The 27,737-nt window shown below is 36.6% G+C and overlaps 1 protein-coding gene across 1 annotated transcript in view; it reads left to right on the forward strand.

Annotated features, from left to right (window-relative positions):
* LOC140154781 (uncharacterized) overlaps positions 1-27,737 on the forward strand; it is a 144,836-nt gene that overhangs the window by 15,144 nt on the left and 101,955 nt on the right. The window contains 50 exon segments of the mRNA XM_072177348.1: positions 800-1,063; positions 1,716-1,881; positions 2,761-2,945; positions 3,103-3,139; positions 3,142-3,240; positions 3,475-3,687; positions 3,889-3,955; positions 4,368-4,531; positions 4,835-4,962; positions 5,450-5,591; positions 5,711-5,947; positions 6,531-6,734; positions 7,050-7,199; positions 7,428-7,637; positions 8,051-8,147; positions 8,149-8,249; positions 9,019-9,107; positions 9,225-9,285; positions 9,934-10,192; positions 10,289-10,407; positions 10,410-10,534; positions 10,704-10,758; positions 10,940-11,198; positions 11,980-12,214; positions 12,335-12,386; positions 12,865-13,123; positions 13,646-13,889; positions 14,713-14,758; positions 15,009-15,264; positions 15,571-15,829; positions 16,212-16,266; positions 17,527-17,782; positions 17,884-18,130; positions 18,294-18,339; positions 18,514-18,766; positions 18,994-19,240; positions 19,391-19,445; positions 19,908-20,166; positions 20,462-20,711; positions 20,909-20,963; positions 21,352-21,607; positions 21,952-22,192; positions 22,316-22,361; positions 22,667-22,922; positions 24,323-24,569; positions 25,398-25,452; positions 25,665-25,923; positions 26,666-26,900; positions 27,174-27,228; positions 27,369-27,624. Of these exon segments, the coding sequence (XP_072033449.1) occupies positions 800-1,063; positions 1,716-1,881; positions 2,761-2,945; positions 3,103-3,139; positions 3,142-3,240; positions 3,475-3,687; positions 3,889-3,955; positions 4,368-4,531; positions 4,835-4,962; positions 5,450-5,591; positions 5,711-5,947; positions 6,531-6,734; positions 7,050-7,199; positions 7,428-7,637; positions 8,051-8,147; positions 8,149-8,249; positions 9,019-9,107; positions 9,225-9,285; positions 9,934-10,192; positions 10,289-10,407; positions 10,410-10,534; positions 10,704-10,758; positions 10,940-11,198; positions 11,980-12,214; positions 12,335-12,386; positions 12,865-13,123; positions 13,646-13,889; positions 14,713-14,758; positions 15,009-15,264; positions 15,571-15,829; positions 16,212-16,266; positions 17,527-17,782; positions 17,884-18,130; positions 18,294-18,339; positions 18,514-18,766; positions 18,994-19,240; positions 19,391-19,445; positions 19,908-20,166; positions 20,462-20,711; positions 20,909-20,963; positions 21,352-21,607; positions 21,952-22,192; positions 22,316-22,361; positions 22,667-22,922; positions 24,323-24,569; positions 25,398-25,452; positions 25,665-25,923; positions 26,666-26,900; positions 27,174-27,228; positions 27,369-27,624 (8,411 nt within the window).

A 27,737-nucleotide genomic window follows, 5' to 3' on the forward strand; every position in this document is an offset into this window, starting at 1 on the left:
CCTCTAGAGGGTTTGGTACGCGATTAAAAGAACATAGAACCGAAGCGGGAAAAGCCTCAACTAAGGCTTACACCTGAGCATAGATGAAGGCATTAGTTACCGGAGAAGTAAATAAATCCGTCATTACAGATCATGTGGCGGAGGACAATCATGTCATTGGCTGGGAAGACGTAAGTATCAAAGACAGAGAGCAGAATAGAAACAAAAGACGCATAAAAGAGCGATTTGGATACGGAAAGGGGGGCAACACACTAAACCGGGACGAAGAAAATCACTTCCTGCCGCATATCTATGGCCAGCCCCTAAATCCCAAAAAACAGCACCACCAACGTCAAGCTCCAATAGGAAGCAGAAGAGGATTGGGAGAATTGGTCAGTCGATTTGAGAAAGTGCTACGAAGTAGCACAAAACGTCTTTTACTATATTATATTAATATTTACTTGGATTTGATAACAAGAACATTTACAAATGTAAGCAAACTGTTGCCAAGACAAGTGAGACAGTCGATTTTCATTAAGAAAGAGACCAGCCCTACCCTTATTATTATTATTGTATTGTTAAATTAAATGTCCATCTTGTTCAGATTTGGTACCTCTAGAAACACCTTCCAAAAGGTCACTCTGAAATTCTAGAAACACCTTCCAAAAGGTTACTTTGAAATTATTTGGACAAAAACGTAACAACGTGGGTGTTGTTGAATACTTTTAACATTTTCTTTGACTTCTACTGCCAACACGTATAAATCACTACACTCATGAATATAGTAATAATAATATATGACAATTTCAAACTATTCTAGGTTTCCGCGGGGCAGATCATCGGTCAGGTTTCCAGATCACCAAGGTGCAGCGGTGCATACAATCACATCCACTTCTCAATAAAGAAAACAAAGAAAAACCGATTGCTCGAAGTTCTTGATAATATTCTAGGGGATGACGAAACCAACCCTGAGGACGAAGCTGAATCCGAGGGATATGTTGATCCTACAGATTTCCTAGAAAACAGACCCATACAAGCCCCGATGTGGATTCAAGAATGTGATGATTACAGATTAGTAATTATGGTAACTATTTCAATCATGTGTACATATGTTTAAACTATTTTGTGATTGAACTTCAATATGAGGGAACAATTTGTATAATGATAACTTAACTTTACAAAGCCCTTTGCTCTGATGTTCGTAGGCCACTGCCAGTGGAAACTTATTTAATACGTTTAACATTTAAAGTATTGCATTTAAAAGTGTTAATAAGTTTTGACAAATGTGATATGAAGGCGCTTGTCAGTTAGAATTGTATTTAAATACAACTACAGATTCATTAACTTTTGTTTCGACGATTGATCGTATGTGCATGCAATTCTAAATGCTGAAGTCTCTTATCAAATCCAGGATGGTCATTACTTTGTACTTCATCTTTCTTAAAGATCCATTTGGTTGTGCACCCCAAATGGAATGTGTGTCTGGTTTAGGTAGTTTAACTGGCACATAACCGCCACAAATGTTCTTTATACTAGTAATTCTTTATAGCAGTAAATTCGTTTACCACAAACACTTATACCGTATGTTCTGTTTACCATGGTTACAAATAGTATCTACCAAATTTGTACCTGGCGCTTTAAAACTTTTGTACTTGATCTTTCATGAACTTTTTTGGCGAAACGGAAATTGTTTCTAGGAAAATTCCCGATACAACTGTGTGTCTTTTTGCACTTAGGGAGATACAATCAAAGCAGGATCAGTTCTTGGAGGAAGCACAGGAAAGAATGAATCAACGTCACCAGCAAGAGCTTCTCCACCTGCCACTTCTACCACGCCACTAATTGAACAGGGAAACAGGAAACCTGCACCTGATAATTCAATATCTCAAGCAGCAAAAAGCAGTACGTGTGGTTGTGATCACCGCACATTGCCGAATAGCAAACTATACACCATCCGAGTCAGCATCCCGTTATGTTATTCTGCATACAGCGTGCGACGTTGGTCGCTACTCGCGCTCGGCGTATCGAACCTCGCGTGTTAGAAAGGGATGGTTTATATCTGTTATTCGACATTGGTGCAATAATCGAAACGAATTATCTAACAATGTTTCATCATTTTATTGATAAATACATCGGACTCGTAGAAACGAGTTGGTCATGTAATGGAGAGTATACGCAAGTTTTCTCAATACGTGACAACGGACAAACGTGTGCCCTTTGAAAAAAATTTGGTAATATCAATATACAAAATTATATTGGCAGTCTTGTTTTCATTACTTTCCTTGGGTTTCACTCTTAATGATATATATATATATATATATATATATACGTGACCTAAAGATACCCCTCCCCCAAATTAGCATTGTCATTATCATGGACTATCATCTAAAGCCATATTCTAATATTTGCTGAGGGCATACCCTCAATATGTTTCACAATTCACGATTGTAATGTACTTTAGTAAACTGACATAACCTGTACAAAACAAGAATTTAGGTGCTGTAGTTTTGTCAAAATCTGACATTTTTAATAAATCGTCCATACAAGGCGGTTTATTATTACGATATCAAGAGAACCGACCTGTCTCGTTCGAAGGAGTGGCTCGTTTTGCCGACATGCGTTTGTATTTTATATATCAAATTTCTTTGCATTGACTCATCTGTTTCGGCCAAAATTAAAAGAGAACATTATCTTAAAGTAAAAATTAACATTTTATGAACAAAAAATACAATTCTATTTGTTTTGGAAATGTTACAATATGTGTACTCTGCCATTCAATAGTGCCTGAGGAAGCGAGGACAGAAGAGAAAAAGAAGTTGGGTTTGCCGAATTTGCTGCCAGGTTTGAACCCATTCAAAAACTTTACCATACGCAAGCTTAAGATCGGAGCGATACTTGCATTCCTCGACCGCCTTGGACTGGACGAAACCAAGAATCAACTCATTGTTTTGATTAAAGCAATTAGGGTAAGCATTAAACTTGTTTATTTTTCCATCACAATAATCACTTGGAATTCCTAACTGCTATATAATTCTCCTATTGTAATGTTGTTGAAAAGAATACAGTTGTACATATGTCATATTTATCTAATGATCATGACACCCAAAATGTTTTTTGTTATAGGATTTAGTGAGCAACAAACCGTGCATATTGCCTGAATCCTCACTGATGAACAGCTTACGACAGAGCTACAACAGCGTGGTCTCAGTGCTTCGGGTTCTAGAGAAGAGCTACTCACAAGATATAGGCAACCTGAAGACCGTAAATGATAGTTTGTCTCTTAATTTGCAGTAACTATAATGCAGGAACATAGATTTGTTAAAATTAATTAAAAAGGGTTAAAGCCCACTGGGCTATTTGCCCTTAGTAGGGAGTAGAATTGATCACGCAAATATTGTTGTGAAAATAATCCCACTAGAACCTTAAACAGAAATACTCTTCTCAAAATATCACTTTTCACTCTTGAAGTGCTTCTCGTTCCGGTTTTCTTCACAGGTTGTCCGCTAATGCTAATATCTGTTCCAAAAAACATTTACTGCCGATTCGATCCATCTTGCTTGGGGTTGGAATGTTGTATGAACATCAAACTATTTATGATTAGTCTATCATATAAAGTTTATGCACGAATAGACCCCTGTGAGTTAGAATTTGTGATGGGTTTGTATTCGTGGAATTATACACTCAGCTTCAAGGAATATGTGGAATGGGGTAAGTATGCGATCGACTAGAACCAATTTCACACATACACGAACACACCCCAACCCCCACACCACACACAACCACCCCTATAAACAACCATGCATCCATAAAAACAACGAACGAATCCAACAAACAGACATCTTTCCCATGAAATTGATATTTCTAGATTTTTCGCTTTTAATATATTTTTGTTTTGTTTTGTTTTTTTAGAAATCCAAAGAGACATCCATGTACCATTTGACGTTCCGCTTGTTGATGACGTGACACTTATCTTGAGGTTGGTAATATTGCCACAAAATGAATATTTTTATGAGCTTTAGATACCATGTACTTTCTTGAGAGCTGCCGTTTAAAAACGTGAAAATGTATACAGCTGTCAATGAACGCATTAAAAATAACCTGTTTTCGTCGTTCCATCTTTAGTCCTCCAAAATTGGCTCTGGATAAAGGATGATATGGAGAGCTATTATGAATATTGTCAATTGAGCACCGCCCAAATGATTATGAGCATGTCTTGGACATTGTATGGCAGCTGACAAATTCTAACGACAGCGGAATAAATGTAAAGCGCTTTGATACACGTAAAAGGCGCTATAAATGTAAATATTTACTTTTCTTTAATATTAGGAATTTTGATCAATATTTGGGCCCAGATGTCTTTATTTCAATATTTATTTTTGCATTTGCAGAATTGGCATTCAAAAGAACCTGACTTTACTTCTTGTAAATGTGGGAGCCGGATTTTGCTCCAAAACAGATGATGATGAATGCTTGGTATTCGTAGATATTCTAAAGGATGTTGTTATATTGCTACCTATCTGTCATCCTAATGGCACCATTGAATGGCCTGAAAGTATGTTGGTTTCATATTTTATTATGAAAACGTGTGTTTGGCAATTTTATAAACTGTTAACCTAAAACATCAAAATGTAGATATTACAAATCGTTAGCTCCTCATAACCATAATTATTTTCAACTGTTCTTACAATTTTTACGAGTACTAATTTTGGACATTAAATCTAAGATTTTTGACAATTTGTATTGCGATTTTTGGTACGTTTAAAACGATATAACTTTTGTAAATACGAATAGAATTGAATTTAGTTCTTTTGTGAATACTTAAACAATTCCATCCTTTACTCATTTTTTCTCACAGTCAATCTTACTGATTACTTCAGTCGAGAGGCACTTTTAGACAGATTAAAAGAGGAAGCGCAGGATGTGTTGCAAGCAGGTATTGAGGAGGCGCTAAAAGCAGCACTACGAGAACTCGGATTGCCAGAGGTATTTCAAATTAATATTTATTTATCTATTTACATTTTTTTACAATTATTCTCTGCACATTACGTAAAAGCGTGGTCAAAAGACAGAATGCGGAGAAGATACTCAGATAGATAACTAATTTGAAGAGCTGCCTACAGAACAGTAAAATAACGATTAGCATTAATCTGGTGGGTTATTACCCTAATTGTACACTTTTAATAGTGAACGAGAACTTGCATTGCTGCAGTGGCGCGCGCAGCACATTGAAAGTGGGGTGGGGGACAGGTTGTTCAGTTCCCCCCGAATGAAGTCTGATTAGGAGCAAATTTTGACGTTTTTAACGTTTTTCCCCCTAATCCCCCGAATGACCAACAAAAGTGGGGGCATGGCGCCCCTGCCGCCCCCCCCCCCTTTGCGCACGCCACTGCATTGCACTCTAATTTCGTTAACAATGCGTACTTTCTTACATATATATATACTTACTTATCTCGTATATGCTTTATCACAGAGTTTACTTGATGGTAGTGAACCATGTCCTAGGCCAGAGAGTATGAGCGGCCAAATGTTGACAACAGTACTTGAGGACAAAGAATTATCATCGGATGGTACAAGAGCTGAACAGGAAGCAAGACTTATTTTGGCAGATAGATGTAAATCTATTTATCTTGTTGCGTTTTAATCAATTATACAATTATACAAATAATATGACTCAAAATGCGGAATTTGGTAATTTAACAATGTATAAGTTTTTTAAATACATTTGTTACAGCTTGTACTATTCTTGGAAAAGATGTGACTTTACCAAGCCTTCCACCTAATATTGCGAAGATAGCTTACGTTTCATTGAGTGATAACTGTCTTATGTTGGAGATATGTCTTACCATCAACTTGCCATATTTCATGCGTGCGTTTCGTGCCTTCATAGAGTTAGATCCATGTCAGTTTACATTCGCTGTTGGGTTTGAAATCCTGAGATATGAATACCTTCTCTTAGGTTATAATTGGGGTAAGTGTATTGTGCTCACTTTTGGAAGCATCGTTTATATGGTTTATTCACCTGACTGAAGCCTTGCGAGGAAAACGTTAGTGTGATTACATGATGACAGCTTGTTGTAATGATATGGAAAACACCAAGGCCCGAAACACCTTACAATCATTCAAAGATGGGCAGGTTGGCGCAGACGACCGTGCCATCGCGTTGTGCTGTTGGGTAAGGCGCTTTACCTTACTTGTCTCTCTCTCTCTCTCTCTACCCATGGGTGAAATGGGGAACTGTTATGAATATTGTCCATTGAGCGCCTCTCTAAGGTATGAGCATGCCTTGCGCATTGTATGGACATGTTCTAATGACAGCGGAATAAATGTAAAGCGCTTTGGTACATCACTGCTTACTACAAAGTTCAAATTATGCGAGTCCACGACGTTATCAAGCTACAATTAGGGTTAGATTAAATCTTATCCTAACCGTAACGGGGTAGAGAAAGAGTATTATAATGTGTGTGGGGCAGGGGGGAGGATGTAGGATGGGTTAGTGTTTCATGACTAAAACCTAACGATCATTCTTTGCTATCTATTAACCATGAATTCAGGCCAACCAGCTGAAGTAGATATCGGAGCCATCAGCATTGGGTACACTATAGATAAGTTAGAAGATGAGAAAGTCTTCGTCGTAGATTTGTCTGCCAAAGTATGCATAAATGGACAGAGTGACTGTATTCTAGATGTACCTGTCGTTGAAGATCATAAAATACCAATACCACTTTGTAATAATAACTTCTCATTAGCTTTACCAGGTACGATTAAATAAATATATGTACATGCGCGTCTAATTCAGGCGGAAATATTTCGAGCCGTTGGATAATATTATTCGTTTCCGAGAAAAACTGCAACTTTCAGAATACACGAAATTCTTAAAATTCAGAAGCATTTGCACTCGATGCGAGTCATTTCAGCAACCAGTACAAATTCTATTTGAATAATTACAAACAACTGATTAGTTTTTTAGTACTTACAATTTCCAAGCCAAATTTTAACTGTTTTTAGTCCTCGTTGTATAAAAATTTAGCAAGAAAATGTGAAACTTATATCAAATCTTGTTATTGTTTAAGGTGGATTTTCAGCTTCAGAGTTCATAAGCAAAGTGGGTATGAATGCAGCCAGAGCTGCTGTAGAAGCCCTTCTTCAATTTATTGGACTTAGCGACAAAGTATCATTAGATGACGTATGCGACCAACAAGCCATAATGGACAGCCAAGGAGGTAACTGTAATTCATTTTAGAATGATAAATATTTGCAAAGACCGAATTAAAAATACTAGTTTGCGTATGATGGTGCTGGCAACCATACCAAAAATCCGTACTGCGCGCCTTTGCCCTGACGTCAGACGCAAACTAGTATCTTTAATTCGGTCTTCAATTATAGTTGTATGTATGACCATTTGCAGGACATTGGTTCTTTATAATTAACAGTTTATTAATCATTTACAGATTGTTCCTTAATGTTACCGTCTCTGGCAAGTACTCTCACCTGTGCATTAATTGATCGTTGCCTTGGTGTACGATGTTGTATGGAATTGGATCTAAATATCGTGACTCTTTCTTCCAATGCATGGTTAATACTTGACCCTTGTGAATTTATTATATCGATTGGATTCGGACAATGGTCAGTCAACATTACTTTGTTTGAATACCATTGGGGTAAGTGTTTAATTTAATTAATATGTTTTTACATTGGACTTTGACTGAATAATAATAAGCAGTTTAGATTATCATAGATGTTTAAAAAATAAAGTGTACAAAATAAAGTGTTTCGTCTTTTTTTATTCCTTTCAAAATAATATTGCAGACGAAACAAAACAAATACCTTAGAAAAAGGCCATCCATTGCAACGACAAATGGTCTTTTTATACTTGAATTGAAACGATGTGCTACAACATCTGGGAGGATTGTAATTTGTGTGCATTCCCATACTCACACCACTTGCCATATAAAAGTCATAAAAATGTGTCGAATTCACTCTCGGATAGGAACCAATCATATTCTAAAGAAGTTTTTGAATTTGAATACTATCATATTCTAAAGAAGTTTTTGAATTTGAATACTATATACAGGTGATCCGCAGACCATCAATATTGGCTCAGCACTTAAAGCTACAGTCATCATAGATAAGCCAACTGATGAAAAAGTGTTCATCGTTGACTTTGCATTTTCTATGTTTGCCTGATGATGATACATGTCTACTGCCCTCTATAGCTATATTGACTGGAGTCAGGATTCCTATTCCACTGTGCAATTCTAACTTCTCCCTAAGTATGTCTTTCTTTTACCATGATTATGTAAACCTGAAGTAAACATTTATTGATTTACAATAGAAGTGATAACATAATGGATATTCTTAAACTAAATATTCCTAGGTATCACGACAATAAGCAGTACATTTATATTTATTTATTTATTTATTTATTTATTTATTTATTTATTTATTTATTTATTTATTTATTTATTTATTTATTTATTTATTTATTTTTTTTTTTTTCATTTATTTTTTTTTTTTTTATTTTTTATGTATTTATTGATTGATTGATCGATTCATCTGTTTATAACATTTGTCACAACCAGGCAGATCCAATATTGATCTTACAATAAATTGCCCTATTATAAGGCAGTAAATCTTATACGATGACTTAAGGGGGTACTACACCCCATGCCAATTCTGTGCCTATTTTTGCATTTTTCTCAAAAATTATAGCGCATTGGTGACAAGTATAAGATATGTATATTATAGGGGCAATGACTACAACTACTGCACTGAAAATTCAGCAACTCAAGGAAAGTAGTTATTGATTTATTGATCAAATATTGGTTTTCCCTCATTTTTGACTGTAACTCCACAAACTGTTGTCTGTGCTGAAATGAAATTTCCATTGTATTAGTTGCAGTCCTTGCCCCTATAATATGCATATCTTACTTGTCACCAATGCGCTATAATTTTTGAGAAAATGCAAAAATAGGCACAAAATTGAGCAAGGGTGTAGTACCCCCTTAAAAGAATCAAAACTTGATATATATTCTTCTGCAGGTGGCACACTATCAGATCTAGCCAATGAGCTTGGTACAAACGCAGGCCCTGCAGCTATAGATGCCGCCCTAACGATACTTGGGCTTTCGGTAAGAGTTAAGCTGATGTCTGGCACGCCTAATGATTAATAATAACCCAAACTGATATGTTTTACTTCATAACCTATCCATTCGGTATTAAGTTTTACTTACTTAAATTCTTTTCAGAAGTATATTGGGATCGGTGCGTGTGAGAAGCCCCAAATTGTACAAGATGGATGGAGCAGAGGTAAGTTATTAAAAGTAAGTTCAAAAATGAAACATAATTAACTTTATTGGTAGCCTAGCTATTTCGATTCACAAACCTGGTCTTATTTTATCTTTTGTTAATTTCTTTAAAAAATTAACGATTTATTTCAAAAAGCGGATAATATATAACCTTTATGTATAACATTTTTCCTTCGTCATCCGAGTATCATGAGTTGTATCTCAATTTCAAATTAGTTTTTAATTTACTGGAGTCAACGAGGAGGGGGGGTAACATTTCCAAATTATGTCACTGATCTGATACTAAACGAACTTCACTAGGAAAGATGTGCGCGAAGCTACAATGATCAAAATTTAGTACAACTTTGTCCCAAAATGCTGTTCCGACCCGGTGGAGCAAGCTTGTCCCAACCTGCCACGGTCCTGTAGGGGGTGCACTAGGCAATATCAATATAGTTAAAAGTGATTCAAGGTGAAAAACTAAACTTTTGACAAATTGGGGTCAACAATTAAACATTTTATTCTGATCTGCTTCCGGTGAGCGAAGCGAGCTGAGAGTTTTGAGCTGGGGGGTGTGAATTGAGACCCGTGCCAGATCCCTCCCCCTCCCTATTTTCAAAAACTTACGTAAGCCACTGATTAATTTAGCTTGGTCATTTTGCTTTCCTAGAGTGCCCTCGGACTGTAACTCTACCGAAGCTACCATCGATTCTTGTTTGCAGACACCATGAAAAATGTCTCGGTTTTGAATGCTGTGTAGAGCTAGACATCAAGGTGGCTACATTAAGCACTGAATTCTGGTTCATCCTAGATCCGTGTCAGTTCGAAATCTATATGGGCTTAGGCATGTGGGCCAAAAATATAACGATATTCACTTTTGACTGGGGAAGCCTACAAACGTTTCGTATCGGTAACGCTGTGACAATTGAGTAAGTATTTAACGTTAGAATTAAAGTCAATCATAGCCTGAAACAGTATATCGGTCAATTTGTTAGATGAAAATGTGTCTGGTCCTTTTTTCACAGATTCAGCATTGATAAGCTAGATGATATTCAGTCTTTTTCATTGGATCTTGATTTTGAATTCTGTGTTGACGATGAATGCATCTCTAGGGAAATACTGGATGGCACTATTGTTCCCATTCCCTTTGCAATCCCAATGCTACATTTACACTTCCAGGGAATGGTAGTATTGCCAGTTTTGCCAATTTCCTGAAAGAACAGATAACTGATGAAGCTATTCAGGCAGTTCTTAGGAAACTTGGTATTGAGGTAAAGTTTATTCAATCATAGTGACAATCAGCAAATATAATTAGCTAAAGCTTACATATATTCTGATTTCATTTGAGTTATCCCGCACGGTTATTTTAGACAGGAACGTAATTATTAAAAATATAGCGTTTGAAGTAAAGTCATATTCATTTTGTTGTTTCTTATTCAGGAACTTATCAGTGATTCCGAGTGTCAGTTTAGTCCTATGATGCCAATGGAAAATGGTAAGTCGCGTTATGTGCGAACATCTACTTTTATTTATTTCTTTTTTTAGACACCTTTATGCAATGTACATAATGTATGGAAAGGGCAGCATGCGCGACTTGCCTGCTATATTTTCCATTTTAGTGTAAATTCCAAGAATTCTGATTCAATTAACAAGCGACGTGTTTCTGCATATTACAGGTTGTCCACTAATTCAGGTACCAAGCTTGTCGGACATCCTTGTGTGCACCGTAGCTGATAAATGTCTAGGCATTAGTTGCTGCTTAACCCTGGATATTATAGTGACAAAGATTCACCTAAGTGCTGCTATTATCTTCGACCCATGTGAATTTGTTCTATCATTGAGCTTTGGAACGTGGGTCAATAACATCACGTTGATTGCGTTTGACGGGGGAGAGGAAAAGCAGCATAGTTTCGGAAATGACGCTGTCAAATTAAGGTGTGAATTACTTTTAATGTGACAATGTTACTTCTCAGTTACTACCATAATGTGATTCTATTAACTATATTACCCGCAACCAAAACCTTTTGGAGCTAGCAATTCCCTTGCCCATGGTTTAAAATTAATAATGCCAGATCATTAAGTTAGCGTCAAAGGACCCCGAAATAGTTCATCTAATGTCATGCCAAAACACTTGGTACCCTCGTTCCGTCCCACAATGAATTGAATTTCTGTACGACTCTCGCTTTGTTGTACAATTTGACATAAAATATTTTATCCTTCTGAGTGTTTCTTTAAGCTCCATTCATGGAATACCCTATAGGGCAGTAACAATTAAAATGCTAGCTATCTTGAATCTATTATAGGATATCTTATTTTAAAATGACAGTATTAATTAGAATTAGGTGTGATGCCTTAATCTATGAAATTCCATCTTTGAGGATACTCTTTTGATGACGTAATTTTAATGACGCTTGATTGCATTATTGCATACGAACTGTAGCACGCTCAGTTGCTTAATATTTCTACGCAACCAAATTTTATCTTTAGCGGAGCGCTTTTAAAGCTCAGCAAGCGTCTTTAGCGACTGTTATTGCTCTGAAGATTATGTAGTCATCAGCGCCTGTGACGTGAGCGATGGTGTCTCAACAACGGTTACGACTAGATATATTCAGAGCAATAATATCTGCTGAAGACCCAGCATAGCACTCTGGTGAGTATAAAATTCAGTAGCTTAGTGCATAACAGTGAAGTAGTCTGACTTAATTTAATTTCACAGATACACGATTAATAAATTGCCAAAAGACTTCAAAGTAGATTTATCAGTGGAACTCTGTATTGATGGAGCATGTAAAACTCTAACGATATTGGACGAGACAATTATACCCATTCCTATATGCAATGACAACTTCACTCTACCAGGAGGCGACACTATCAATGGCTTCTTTGAGGAATTGGGACAACAGGCTGGGGGCGCTGGTGTCGGTCTAGTTCTACAATACCTTGGACTTTCAGTAAGTATTTACAAATTGAAGATCAATTTACCATACGTCTGTTGCTATTTACATTGGAAAATATTATGTGTCTGAGAAGTATAATATTTAATATAAATTACAAATGGTTATATTTTACAGAATTTCATTTCTACTGACCAATGCACTCTTCCGGTTGGAGCAACACAACAAAGTAAGTACACCTCACGCAATCCCTCCAAAGGATAAGATATTCACACCTGCAGCTCTGCTACTTACAGAGCCTAGAATAAAAACAGTCATTGTGAGGAATGGTGGCACAGACCATAGTACATGTGTAGTACGTGCTCTGCCCCGGCGCGGCGGTGCCACCGTGCCTAGGCAAGGAACCTAACCTTTACCTTACCTGCATCTCTCTACCCAGGGGTGAACTTGGGAGCTGTTATGAATATTGTCCATTGAGCGCCGCCCAAAGGTATGAGCATGTCTTGGGCAATATATGGTAGCTGCCCAATTCTAACTCCAGCGGAATTAATGTATAGCGCTTTGATGCATATTAAAGGCGCTGTATAAATACCAACATTTACCGGCACAATTATAAAAAGAAATTAATAAGCATTAATAATATTGTATTTTACAATATTCTCGCAATACTTTTAAGTTTCTTTCTATCTTTTTTTCTTGCTATACAGTGTGTTCAACATTCAGCCTTCCTACATTACCGCAAGCAGTAACGTGTGTCATCAACGACAGATGCCTAGGCATTCAGTGTTGTATCAATGTAGACATAAAAGTGGCTCTTCTGACTACTCAAGCATGGCTGATTATAGACCCTTGCAACTTTCAGATATCTGCTGGTTTTGGGTCTTGGTATCTAAACATCACACTAATAACATACACATGGGGACAAGAAGAGAGACACACACTTGGAAACAATGCGGTGATCATTCGGTAAGTACTATTGGATATTATTATACTTACTTTGATATTCACATCTATACTGGTATTCACAGTGTCGTAATCAGCTGGGGGCAGGGGGCGAGAACTCCCCCGATTGGAACCTTTGCTGCCCTTTCCAAATGCGTCGACCATATTGTTTTACATGTTTCATTTGAAAATCTGTTTTACCTCACCCCTGTTGTCCACTCTATTGCGAAACTTTAGTTACGCCACTGGACATTTAAATGTTTTACGAATGTGCATGTGATACCAAAATTAATACACTCAAATTACTTTCACTGAACCTCAGGCGTCATCGGCTTCTGTTGCCTGGAAGCCTGCAACCCGAGACCCCAGTGCAGGTTAACGAGACAGATCTTTGAAATGATATTATCGATATAATTGCTCTCAGCTATATGAATTACTGATTAACAGTATTACTACAAAGAGTATGTTTCCCTTAGCGTGTACTTGTAGGTATGTTGTGTTGAAGCCGTTAATAATCCTCAAATAACGTATGGTTTATATCCGTAGATTTTCCGTTGATAAACTTACTACCATGGAATTTAAAGTGAATCTCCAAGTGGAAATAAACATTGACGGCGAGGGTAGTTCCATTCCAATCTTAGTTGATACTAGGCTACCAATTCCACTGTGTAATAGTGACTTTTCTCTCTCTGACTTGGGAGTAGACAGTATCACTGAATTAGCTGAATCGCTGGGAGGAAATATAGCACAGGCTGGCATTGATTGGGCCTTATCAAAGCTTGGCATTAAGGTGAGTATACATAGGATTTATGGGGGACAACCTTGCTTGTATACGTTGCAGCTATTCCCCACCAGGGGCCCTCAAGCAGCCCGCTGGACTCATGCATGTTGCCGTGTACTTTGCACATTGGTTGGTAACCTTAACTTTAATTCTTCATCATGCACATGGCGAGAAAAATACATTTCTTTGATATATGCCGTATGCTAACTGTAAAAAGCAGTGATATTTGTGTGTTACATCTGTTGAAATGCTAAAAAGTCCTATATTATGCCTATAAATGTTGCCCGTTTCCCAATATTGGCCTATATTTTTGAAGGTTTCCTATATTTATGCCTAATTTTTGAAAGGGGTCACCTGAAGCCCTGTACATGTACAGACCTTGATGGACCTTTTGTACTCCCTGGACAAGCCAAACTGGAGCTACAAATGAAGTTACAGAGCTTAACCCAGTGCAGCCACTGGCCACATGCAATACTCATGCACCATTAAAGCAATAATGAGTGATTTGCATAACGAATAGCTTCCTATTTAAATGTTTGTTTTCACTGATCACATTATCCTTTTTTGATTTCGAGCCAAACAAATGAGGTATAAAGAAGAAAATTGCGTTTTCATCCCAGAGCCAACAATGCGTGTATTACGCTCGCCGATCGTATTACATTAAATAATGCACGGAGCATCGCGCTCGACGTGTGTACACAAAAGCTGACATCCATGGGACATGTTAGCAAGCACTCGATCGGTGAACCCTCAATAAAGAAAGAATAAACTAACTATTTAACCAAACAGTACGGTAATAATTTCATAATTATCATTTTCTCCTGGTATGCAGGAATACATCACAGGGAATGTGTGTACCGTACGACCTGAGCAAAACAGTTAAGTACTTTCACAAACCTGTCAACTTTGCTGGCAATTTGATTGGAGACATGAGTTACTAATAATTATATCTTGTTTCACTTTAAGACTAATTCCATGTAATTTGGAAACAATTTAACGCTTAATGGTAACGATTTTTGAGTGGTCATATGCACAGGCCAGCGCATTATGTGTATCAAGTTCAATCAAAGTAGATTCTTTGCGTGTATGCGTAAGTGATCATAACAATACTGTATTTGCTTTATTTAGCTTGTCCTGCTCTAAGTCTCCCAACCAACCAAGGCATTCTAGTATGTACTATTGATGAACATTGCCTAGGCATTCAGTGTTGCGTCAACCTGGACTTTAGAGTCACTCAACTGATGTTGAAAGCCTGGCTTATTATTGACCCATGTGACTTCGAGGTCTCTATCGGCTTCGAGAACTTCAATCTCAACTCTACGTTATTTACCTATGAGTGGGGAAAACGTGAGAAGATTAACATCGCAGACATTTTGACGTTCAGGTAGGTGTTGTTTTAAGGATATACCATCAATATCTCGCACGGTAAATGTCACTTAAAATGAATAAAACAGAAATGAACAGTCTTGTATTCAGCTTGGTGACCATTTGAACTGTTATTTGACTGACATGTTAATAATAATTATTATTTCAAACAATATTTGCACGGATGATGAAGTTACAAATCGGCGAGCACTAAACATACCGTGTCTTAATCTTAATATTATGAAAGTAAAATTTGTTACTATTGTTTTGTATAATGACCAACCAGTGTTCCTAACACTAATTGTTGTTGATAAAAAATCTGCAGCTATTCCATTGACAAACTTGATGACGAAGACATGGTTCATGTGTTTAGTCTGTCGCTTGCACTCCAACTTTGTATCGATGGTGTTTGTGATGATATAACACTATTTAGGGACGTAAGAGTCCCCATACCTTTCTGCAATACAAATTTTACCAGTTTTAAGTTACCTGGAGACGGCACAATACAAGGGTTTGTTGATTATCTGGGAGAAAATGTGGCTAGTTCGGCAGTTGATGTTGTGATTAGGCGCCTTGGATTGACGGTAAATGACATTTCTATTCGCTAATATTATATTATCACCCACTGCACAGTAATAAAAGTATTACACTTATAAATAAATATTACTATAGACAGTGATTAGATTAAGTTAGTCAAACCAGAAAACACGCGTTTTTATTAAATGGAATCCCTGACGTTGCGACCAAAGCCTTGGTAACCTACCTTAAAAGGCAAAACCATTGTCCATTTTTGTTACACCGAAGAAAAAACGAACGTCTATGCTGTGACATGAGATGTCTTGTTTTAATTGCTGGTATATAAAGCCCATGGAAAGTTGACGTGCAATGTCTATAAAGCCCATGGAAAGATGATATGCAATCATGTCAAACTTAAAATAAACTTGGTTTGTTTATATCTAATCGCAGGAATATGTTAGCAGGCAAGACTGCAGATATGGAAGCCTTGTGAGCACAGAAAATCGTACGTTTATTCATTAATTTGTAGATCATTTTTAGATAAATTCCCAAATGCGTGCACACGTAAATACGCATAATTATAAATATAGCCACAACAAACATGTACCACTTACATATCCATACGAATAAAATAGTCATGTATCGTAAGTAGGAAAGGGGCACTTGATATAAATGACTCTTTTCAGAGCAATATACATACATGTCATTAGGCAGCAATGGTTAGTCTACACAAGGGGCAGTCTACAGGCTGTAACAAAAATGTATACAATTTTATTTCAAGGTAAATAATAAAAAAGTACAAATATGTCTTGTATATGTCAAATATAAGTTATGTCTATAGGCTACCAGAGGAACTTTAATGGTCGGGGTCAAAACTTATGTCCGATTATTTCCCGTGAAAACATTTTCATATTCCTTAGTGAATTAAAAACACAATCACTGTCTTTCCAGTCAGAATATAGCAATGTGGCAGCTAGTAAAATTATATCTGGGAAAAAATGTTTGCAGATCTGGAAGATTCCAACAACATGAACAAAGTGGAATCGTAGGAGTCTGTGTTGGGCCTCGGTATTTTTCCTCTGGAACTCACCTTGTTCCAAAACAAACCCCTCCGATTTCACAGAATTACCTCAAAACCGGGATCAAAACAGATAGCGTGAGAATTGAATGAAAAAGTCATGCAAAACGGCCAAATCAACGAACATTGTACAGAGAGAATATACCAAAATATACCAAAAAAAATACATTTTGTGTGCAGGTGAACACACTGAGGAAATCGATATCGCCTTTGTTCTGCCCAAAATATACGTTTATATCCCCGCATCTGGGCTAGCAATCAACCACTGAAGTCTAAAATAAATTATAAGATTGGGGTAAATTTTAGCGTCCAATCAGAAAAGGCTTACATGGTTTGTTTAGTGACAAAGGAGCACAAATCAGCTAGGATTTAGAGTCCGTGAGTAATATTTACGAATAACAATTGTTTTATATAATTATTACTTGTTCTTGTCTGTCTGTTGAAACCCTCAACATGTTCTCTATTGGATCGAAGAGAAACCGAACATGAACAAAGTGGTTTGGACATATATGTGGCAGCTCACGCACACCATAAGCAGAACAAAGAAATACAAATGCATGACAAATCATGGAAGAAAGATAGACTTGTACTTCCATGGACAGAGCGAGTGCATACCATACGTATAAATCTATTGGAGGCAAATGTTATATACTCATCTATTTCATTCTTGTTTATGCATTCAAACAGGTTGTCCGTCTATTGCTCTGCCTATATCACCTGATATATTGACATGTCAACCTACCGAGTATTGTACTGGTATCCAATGCTGTCTGGCCATAGACATAAAAGTTACTCAACTTTTTCTGAACGCTTGGCTGGCTGTGGATCCATGTAATTTCCAACTTTCGATTGGTCTAGGAGGATGGACCTACAACAAGGCATTGGTTACATATGACTGGGGCGTTGAAAGAACTCTTACAATTGCAGAATCCCTACAGGTCATGTAAGTACTACTCAATACAGTATTTAGTTATTTTCAGCGTCTGATTAAATATTGTACCAAAGCATTACTCTCCAATGACATCATTTCTGCTCACTTGACAGATACACTATTGACAAGTTAGACGCAGAGAAATACTTTGAAATTGATCTGTCTTTGATAGTATGCATCGATGACAATTGTGGCATACTTCCCGTCGTTTCTCAACTTCTTGTACCAATTCCGTTTTGTAATCTCAACGGCACACTATCGCTACCAGGAGATGGGACATTGTCTGGATTCCTAGATGAGTTTAGCACAGGAGCATCTGAAGCTGCCATTGATTTGGTTTTGAATTCCCTAGGCATAAAGGTAGCGTTTTGTCAACGACTCTTTTGCTTATAATTCATTTCGTTATAGCTGTTTATGTTACTACTGATGTTACATGTTTCTTTTTAATATTTCAACTATATCGTGGGTTTATCAATGGAAGTCAAACGTGAATTATTTCCTTCTTTATGACTATTCATATTAGGACTTTATAAGCGCCACACCGTGCCAGACACAGGATGCATATCCAGGTAGGCAAGAATTACTTGTGTAAAAATATACCGTAGCAGTGGAATCAAGAATATGACGACAACAAGGCTGATAATTGTTAATTACTAATTCAATTCAAACTAATAACAGCCGCACATTTTTTAAGGAACATGAAATAAATGCATATTGAATTTATAACTTCCTCCTGGTGACAGATTGCCCTGAGCTAACATCTCTACCAGCCGAAATAGAATGTTCTGTCATAGGAGATTCATGTCTTGGAGTTGAATGTTGTGTGGACTTAGACTTCAAGGTCACCAAGCGCAGCATTAGAGTATATCTACTCCTAGACCCTTGCAATTTCTGGTTTGCAGTTGGCTTTGGAGAATGGTCTCTTAATATTACTTTGTTTACCTACCCGTGGGGTAATGAAGAAGTCGAGATTCTAGGCAATGCCATAGAAATCACGTAAGGAATACATATTTCCGTATATGAAATAATAGGTATAATATGGAAAAGCATTTTTTTAAGTGTTCCGCAACTACATTTAGATAACAGAATGATTGGTCATTTATGCGTTTCACCCTAGTACAGCTCTCTTTATAACATTGCATTAGTCCTGTACATACACAATGAAAAAAGGAAGCAAAACCATAGTACCAATATCTTTCCATTATTTCCATTCTTTATACAAGGTATTCAATCGACAAACTAGATGACGTCAAAGAATTCGCTATAAATCTGAATTTGAAGCTCGACATAGAAGGAGACATTACCGAATTTGGTATTTTGTCAGACACACGGTTACCTATCCTATTGTGTAACACCAATACAACCTTCACACTTCCTGGAGATGGATCCATTGAGGGATTTGTCAGAGCAGTGGGGGAGAATGTTGGTCAAGCAGCAGTGGCTGTTGTGCTGCGACAGCTAGGTCTTGAGGTGAGAAGTCCATGTTAATATCAAAAAAGTCACTTGAGAGAGTTCAGGGCGTTTCCTCTGGTATTATTAACACGGTATAGCCTGTAGTAAAATATTTTATCATTTGTGTTGGTTTATGCGATGTTTTGTGCAATTTTTACTTACTTTCAGCAATATATATCAAACCAGCAGTGTTCTTTGCAGCCGACCGATCTTGCAAAAACAGGTAAATTTAATTATCATTCGCATCATTTTGGGTATTCTTTATGCAAACGTTTATAGGGAAATGCGGGTTAGAGATAGAGACATGAACATATTCATAGACGTGCAGACTAAAAGAGACAGAAAAGAAGACAAATAAGGAATTTGCTTTTTGGGTGTTATAAAAGAAACTAGACAGTAGCATTGTCAGCTTTTCGAGATCAGGACGGCACAAAATTTCAAATGTACCAACGCTTTCCATACATACTAGAGAGGTTGCGAAGAGGCGTGGTTACGTGTTACGACATTGTGTGGTGGAACGCCATAATGCCGTTCGCATCCAAACTAGTCTCCTACACAGCCAGTTTGTGTCGATCCTAACGCTCGTCGATCCAGGTATGTTCGTGATAGCCGCATACAGTCTGGCAGTCTGGTGGAAGATCACTTCAACTTCAACTATGTCATTAATCTGTTCTTTTTTAAATAGCTTGCCCCAGCGGTTTTCAAATTCCAGCAATTGACAACATCTTGCAGTGTTCAGTGGAAAAGTCATGTTTGGGGATTCAATGCTGCGTTAATTTGAACTTCAAAATTGACCAATTGATGCTGAAGACCTGGTTGATTTTGGATCCATGTAATTTCACAATTTCTGTGGGATTCGAAAAGCTATCTGCTGACATATCCCTGTTTTCTTATGAATGGGACAAAGAAGAGGTGTTAGAAGTTGGCGAATTCCTTATAATCAGGTACTATCTTTGAGAACATGTAACGCGTACTTTACAAGTAAAACTCCCCTCCAACTACATGTAATACAGGCTGCAGCAGAAAGGACACCAGATAATATAGAGTGAATTGCTACCAGATCTAATAACTGTGTTATTTTTAAACTAAGATTGTACACAACAACAGACATAAAACTTCAAGTAAATATGTTCCACTTGTCAAGATCAGAAAGCATCTTTTCAATTTAATATGTAACTATCATAACCATAAAAGCCTTATTAAAGAAGTGGATTGCTTACCGCAATTATTTTTTTCCAGATTTACTGTTGATAAGCTAAGAGTGGACAAAGCTTTTAGTATTTCTCTTTCGATTGAATTATGCATTGACAATACGTGTGAATCAGAACAGTTGTTTCGAGATGTGAAGGTTCCCATACCTCTTTGTAACACTGATTTTACAAGTTTCCAATTGCCTGGTGATGGTACAGTGCAAGGGTTTCTGCAAGAACTAGGTGAAAACATCGGAGATGCAGCAGTCGATATAATTATTGAAAAACTTGGAATTGCTGTGAGTGTTGCTTTCCGTGTGTCTCGTTTTATATTATAATAAGATTCATCTTGCTAATTATTTTCCGCCAATAAACCATCATCATCGACTAGTTTGCGTTTTGTTAGAATTTTACTGTGATGTAAATTATCTTAGCCTGTACGAAATAACTTATGAGTTAATCATAAACATCGAAACACTTTTTTAATTAATCCCAGGAATTTGTAAACGATCAGGATTGTAGGCAAGGTCAACTTGTTAACAGAGGAAATGGTACGTATTGAGATATAAATATTGCATGTTAAATTACAAGCTGCTTATTATTTTTGTTTGATCTGATATGCCTAAGAGATTAGACTCGAGGAGAGCTTACTCAGAATTGCTCCGTGCGTGACGTCATGGTAAATCCGCCATATTTGCTTTGTTGCGATGAAAAACAAATTATGTACCTCCGGTATTTATTGAACAATAATTTGCGTCTTAGGCTTTACCTTTAAACTCGAAGTTTACCGGGAGTATGGCAAAATAATCCGGAGGTGCTCTATTTTACCCTTCATTAGCAACACGCAAACAAAGCGGAGTCGGTTCTCTTTGGGTCAATTTGCAAAATGCTGAAAGACAAATCCAAAATTAAATTCATACGACACTTTTATATCAACAGGTTGCCCATCCATCGTATTGCCAATTTCACCTGATATTCTGTCATGTTCACCAGCCAATTATTGTGCTGGAGTACAATGCTGTGTTTCCATTGATATCAAAGTCACGCAACTTTTCATCAATGCCTGGATTGCCGTAGATCCTTGTAAATTCGAGCTCACTGTTGGCTTAGGAAAATGGACTCTTAATGTAGCATTGATAGCTTATGACTGGGGTGTGGAGAAATCAGCTAATCTCGCAGATTCCATGATGATCAAGTACTGTTTAAAATTATATTCTCAATTATCGTAGCACAACTTTTGTTTTTAAATTATTATTAATATCTTTAATTTGGCAAGAACGGACAATACGACGAGTATGATGTTAAACAAAGTTAGATATAATTATTAGATTTTAGAATAATCAGTTAAAGGCAATGATGATTTTCTTTTGACTATTTTAAAACTATTTGCAAAGTAGACTCATAATTCAATCAGAAAAGTCCTTTCCATGTCACTTGGTAATCCAATCAAATTAGACATTGTGAAAAGATACTAACACTATTTTAGTAACAAATGTAATAAGTGCGATAAATGCGGTTGATTTTTTGTTTTACTATTAGATACACTATACACAAACTTGATGAAGAGTCCTTCAGCATTGATTTTGAGATATACGTCTGCATAGATGGTACCTGTCAGACCATACCAATAGTTAATGGACTTTTGGTGCCGATACCATTATGCAATGTTAATGGCACTCTTGGATTGCCAGGTGGCTCCTTGGAGAGCTTCTTGGGTCAACTTGCAACTAACACAGGGAATACAGCAGTTGATTTGGTATTTGACGCATTAGGAATAAAGGTGAATTATGAGCAGAGCATAATGGTTTTGTTTGGTTACGTAATAGTTATCATGTCGTGATGTGACACATGAAAACATTGATCAAACCCTGTAACGGTATTTTTTTCCTTTCTTATCAAATAGGAATTTATAAATGACGAAGGCTGTAATTTGCCTCCATTTATCCCAGGTAAGATTTTATCCAAGATCAATGATTCTTCTAAATATCGTATTATTTATCTAATGATAAATAACTTCTAATTGATAGATCTGCAAGACAAATATTATGTAATTTAAAAATAATTTTGATCATCAAAATAGAGAGTTGGTGTAATTGAAAAGGATGATAACAAAGGTGATCAAATTGGACAATCCTCTTCTGAACGTAATTACAGCTGAAATGAAAAGTAAAACACTCATTGTTCATAATTGACTTTCACAAAATACTGCTCGTCCTTGTGAAGTTAATTTGATAGTGGTATTCTTTTATTTCAGGTTGTTCTTCCATCTCATTGTCTGATCTACCAGAATCAGTGTCTTGTACCATTGACGACAAATGTCTAAGATATCATTGTTGTGTGGACCTGGACTTCAAAATCATACAAAGAAGTTTGCAGGTTTACTTGAATGTGGATCCTTGTGATTTTACAATATCTGTTGGATTTGGAAAATGGGTCATGGATCGATCTTTCTTTACTTACCAGTGGGGAACAGAGGAGACTTACACTTTGGGAAATGCCGTCAATTTAAGGTATTTTTTTATATATAAAATGCAAGGTGAACAATAACCCAATAGGAATGACCATGTCAAGCACTTATATAGGCAACAGGGCACTATATTAGTAATCCTTATGGGCTAATCAATGGTTTACAGCAGCTTATGAGAGTGTAAAGAACCCTCTGCTAAATCATAATCCCGAAAGATGTTGATGCACACGGCCAGGCCTTATATTAAGTATGCCTGGACCAAGATCTAAAATAGTTACCTGCTATGTAAGTTATAACTTAGCTTATAACTTAGCTCATTATATAGACTCGTTGCAAGTGCACGTGTAATCATGTGCTTATGCTTTCACCCGGGCTAAATACATTTTTGTTATTATTGTACCGTAAAACTTATGCCATGCCTGAACTGTTAATGGGATTTTACAACCCCTTTACACATACTGTGTAGGTTTGGTTGATATTTTCACCATCATTACTCATTGATTTATAATTGAAAGCTTAGCTCTTGTGATAATAAGTTTAATATACCTAACCCACAAGGCATATATCTTGCTATTGTATACGACTCTTGAAGGATTGAGCTCCATAATCAGTGACAGTGAACTCTCCAACTGCACTGTCTTTTGTGAGAAATCTATTAAATATGCAGGTATAAAGCTTTGGAATGCTATTGATACTGATATCAAGTGCTCGTCATCAGTGAAGCAATTCCGGAAAAAGTATCTTATGTAAAGCTATTCTTAATTGTATACAGTCTTTCAATCATGTGTACCTCACCAATATTTTGTTCACTAATTTCATTAATTTACTTTCAATAATTAGTTTTTGATATGTGCATTTTGTTTTTCTTTATTTTTCCTTAAATGTTAACATAGGATATGTCATTGATGGACATGACAGCTGGTTGGTTGGACTCGGCATTTTTGTTGTCTACCAACCTGCTGCCATGTCAAATAAATGCCATATACCTGTATCAAGGGGTTACAGAGCTACAGGCCTTTGGGCCTCAACTGTAATTCCTTCACTCATCGTTGTATTATGCATTTCCATAGTTTATTATATATGTATTATTCCTGATATCTTTATAATGTATTATTCTTATGTATTATTCTTGTATCATGTAATGAGTGAAAAGATAATAATAAATCTATCTATTTAACTGTCTGGGAATCAATTCCAAACATGGACTGCAACATGGACGAAAGTTCTGCCGGTTGACAAGGTTCTTGAGACTGGTTCAATCAGTGCATGACTTGGTCTTTGAGAGACTGGTGCGAGTGGCTCTGTATGTGACCTTATACTAATGAAAATCAGCCAGATTGCATGTGATAGAAATCTCCTTATAGTTCTTATTCGAAGGTCAATTCAGTTCGCGTTTAATTATTTAGAGAATTTTTATCATATATAGTTTTTCTTTGTATTCAGATTTTCAGTTAAAAAGCCGCAAGAAGCCACTCACTTTGAATTGTATCTATCGTTTACCTTGACGGTTGAAGACGATACCAACAACTTCATAATTCTAGATGGCATTACTGTACCGATCCCATTATGTGATGACGGATTTTCATTTAGTCTACCTGGCGATGGAAGTATTGGGGAGTTTGTCAGAGCAGTTGGGCAGAATATAGGCCAATCTGCTGTGGATGTAGTGCTTATGCGGCTTGGCATCAAGGTTACTTTTTTTGTTTCATCGTTAACAGTAACGTGTGACTCTATTATGCGTATTGTTACATAACAGAACAAGACCTATTTCTATGGGCCTGCATCAAAGCCATAACGTATGATTTCGATCATTTTTTATTAATTGTATCATTTGCCAAATATCATTACATAGTATTAGCAACAACTATCAAGGGGATTTTATGATCATTCTAAGTCGATATAATGAGGTAAAATTAAGAAAACAACTGAAGTGCTAATCTGTAGAGTTCGTTGGGGAAATGCAAAATAAAACCTGGGATCCCCGGTTTTATCATTAAAACTCAAAATGTGACTGTAATTAAAGCTCTTCAGGCTTAGTCTTTCACGTGGTATTTTAGTACACCATTGGACATCACAATCATGCAAAAAGTAGAAATTCGAGAAAAATTGAGGGCGTCGATGTAAAGCAATTCACACATGGCTTTAAGCAAAATACAGCGTTTCTTTTAGCTAGCGTCATTATACTTTTCATCAAGATTATAATATAAAATAAAAAATTATAACAAATATGAAGTTAAGCAAGTTGTTAGATTGTTAAAATCCAATGTATATTTTACCCTTAGACACTTCGAGCGACCTACACTGACATGTTTGCCAATTGCTTGATTAATGTGTATCAAACTTATTCTTCCACTCATAAATGGTAAAATGACACCAATGCTCAACATTAAAACCATCTAAAACTTTAAAAATCCAAAACATTCAAAGTATATCTTCAACTCGATTGAGAAATAGTGTATCCGAATGGATTTGAAAATAAGATTACAGTAATACCTTTTTGTGTGTTTTTTTAATTCAGAATTTCATTTCAGATGATGAGTGTATAGTGAGCGAAACGATTCTCGAAAACACAAGTAAGAAAAAGATTCAATGTTGTATTGCATCCATGTTACGTATATATCTACTCGATCAATGCTTCTGTAGGTTGAATGATAAAATAATTAAATGTCTGAATTAATGAATACTTTAATCAGAGAGGAACACATAAGATGGAACATGAAAATAAGTATAACAATCATTACATATTGACTATTTAAGTAATTGAAATATCATATTATGATCACAGATTGTCCCACTGGCTTTGAAATCCCAGCTATTGACACCATTCCGCAGTGCTCCGTAGATGAAAGATGCCTAGGCATTGAATGCTGTGCCAGTCTGGACTTCAAGATAACCTCACTGATGTTGAAGACATGGCTCATACTAGACCCATGTAATTTTACATTTTCTGTTGGTTTTGAGACTCTCCCATTTGATCTCACATTGCTCACATATAATTGGGGCAGATTAGAGACGATCGAAATCAGTGACTTTCTGGTAATCCGGTAAGAGTTATCCTACTGCTTTAATTTTGTAGAGTGATTTTTTCCAGATGCTAAACGCGCGCTGCAACATATTTTATGTTATGCGTATCAATTGAATTCAGATTTTCGTTGTCAATGCCAGGAAGTTGTTCCGTAGTAGAGTCAACCAGGACCTTTTGCATACTACGCAAGTAGGAGACGGGAAATGTTACGCCCTCGGGCAGGTACGGCCCCAGCGTGATTCTCATCACCATACGGATAATTTAGTGGTGACGACATTAGCAACGTTTTCGTCGCACTATAACCAAACAAAAGAATTGCACCATAAAGTAAATATTTTGTGCATGGTTTTTTAATGGTGTTAATTACAACCTGTATTGGGAACATGTGCTTATCCAGGAATGTATGCACTTATAGACTCGATTTGGATGGACATGTCCTAAAAACACAAATTAAATACGGACGCTTACATTGGCATTCTATGAATAGGGCGAACCTGCCCCAGCATGTGCCACGTTCTCTACCTTACAAAACTTGCTTTACTCTGCTGCTAGCTAAGACATATGGCTTTTACATGCGCCATCAGGTCCTTCTTAACTTTCAAATTCAAACTGATATAGTTAGGCTAGTACTTTTCAAGTTCAATTCCGATTCCAATGAAGCTGACATAGTAACATACACATATTGTGCTTAGGAAAGGTTGAAGGTACTTTGCACTTTACCTCCTACAGAAACCACTTTTCTATCTTTGTATTTTGTTCAGTTATTCCATCGAAAAGCTTGGCAAATTTCTTGGCGTCACGCTGACACTGATCCTCTGTATTGATGATACCTGTGACAATATCAATGTATTACAAGATATCCGAGTTCCTATACCACTTTGTAATTCGAATTTAACTAGCATAGGAGATGGTACCATTAGAGGTTTGGTATCTGAGCTTGGTGAGAGCATCGGTGATACAGCCGTGTCTTTGGTGTTACAACATCTTGGATTACCGGTACGTATGATAATAATAAGAATAGAAATAATAAAAAGAAGAGGAATGATAAAAAGTATCACACGAAAAAGAAGTGGCTGAAGAAAAGGTAGAATATCTAACATATAGGGCTGTTTTATTACTTTGAATTAAATTTAACCGTTGATTTAGTATAAAATAAAACACACATGTTCATGAACAAAATCATTCTCTATAAATTCATCAATCGCATCGTAGAAGATCCTGTCTTTGCGTCTTATTATAGTCACATGTTTATTTTTATATCATTCCTAGGAATCAGTAACAGATGAAGATTGCAGAAAAGGCGCTATATCTAAAATTGAAAACAGTGAGTAATATATATATACATTTATTATTAAATCAAGATTTGTGTCCGGAAAAGAATATCAATAATAAAATTATAATGCTCCCTATTTCTACGTTAGCGCTGTTATTAAATTAAAATTACACCTGCCTCTTTTTTTCTAGTCTGCCCATCAATTCCACTTTCGGCCTCCACTGATATATTGTCATGTGAACCTACCGAGTATTGCACTGGCATAAAATGTTGCGTAAGCATAGACATTGAAGTTACTGAACTGTTCTTTTATGCCTGGTTGGAAATAAATCCCTGTACATTTGAACTATCCGTCGGTTTTGGCAGCTGGACATACAACAAAACGTTGGACATCTATGACTGGGGTGTACAAAAGATACTTCAAATCTCAAATGCAGTAAAGATGAAGTAAGTATTGGAATGGGGTCATTGTTTTAGATCTACCTCAAATGCAGCATTCTCACTGAAGCCAATTCCCTGAGATTTCAGATATCTTTCGGACAGTCAGTTATTGTAGTTGC

Source organism: Amphiura filiformis, chromosome 6 (genome assembly GCF_039555335.1).
Source record: "Amphiura filiformis chromosome 6, Afil_fr2py, whole genome shotgun sequence".
Taxonomy (NCBI): Eukaryota; Metazoa; Echinodermata; class Ophiuroidea; order Amphilepidida; family Amphiuridae; genus Amphiura; species Amphiura filiformis.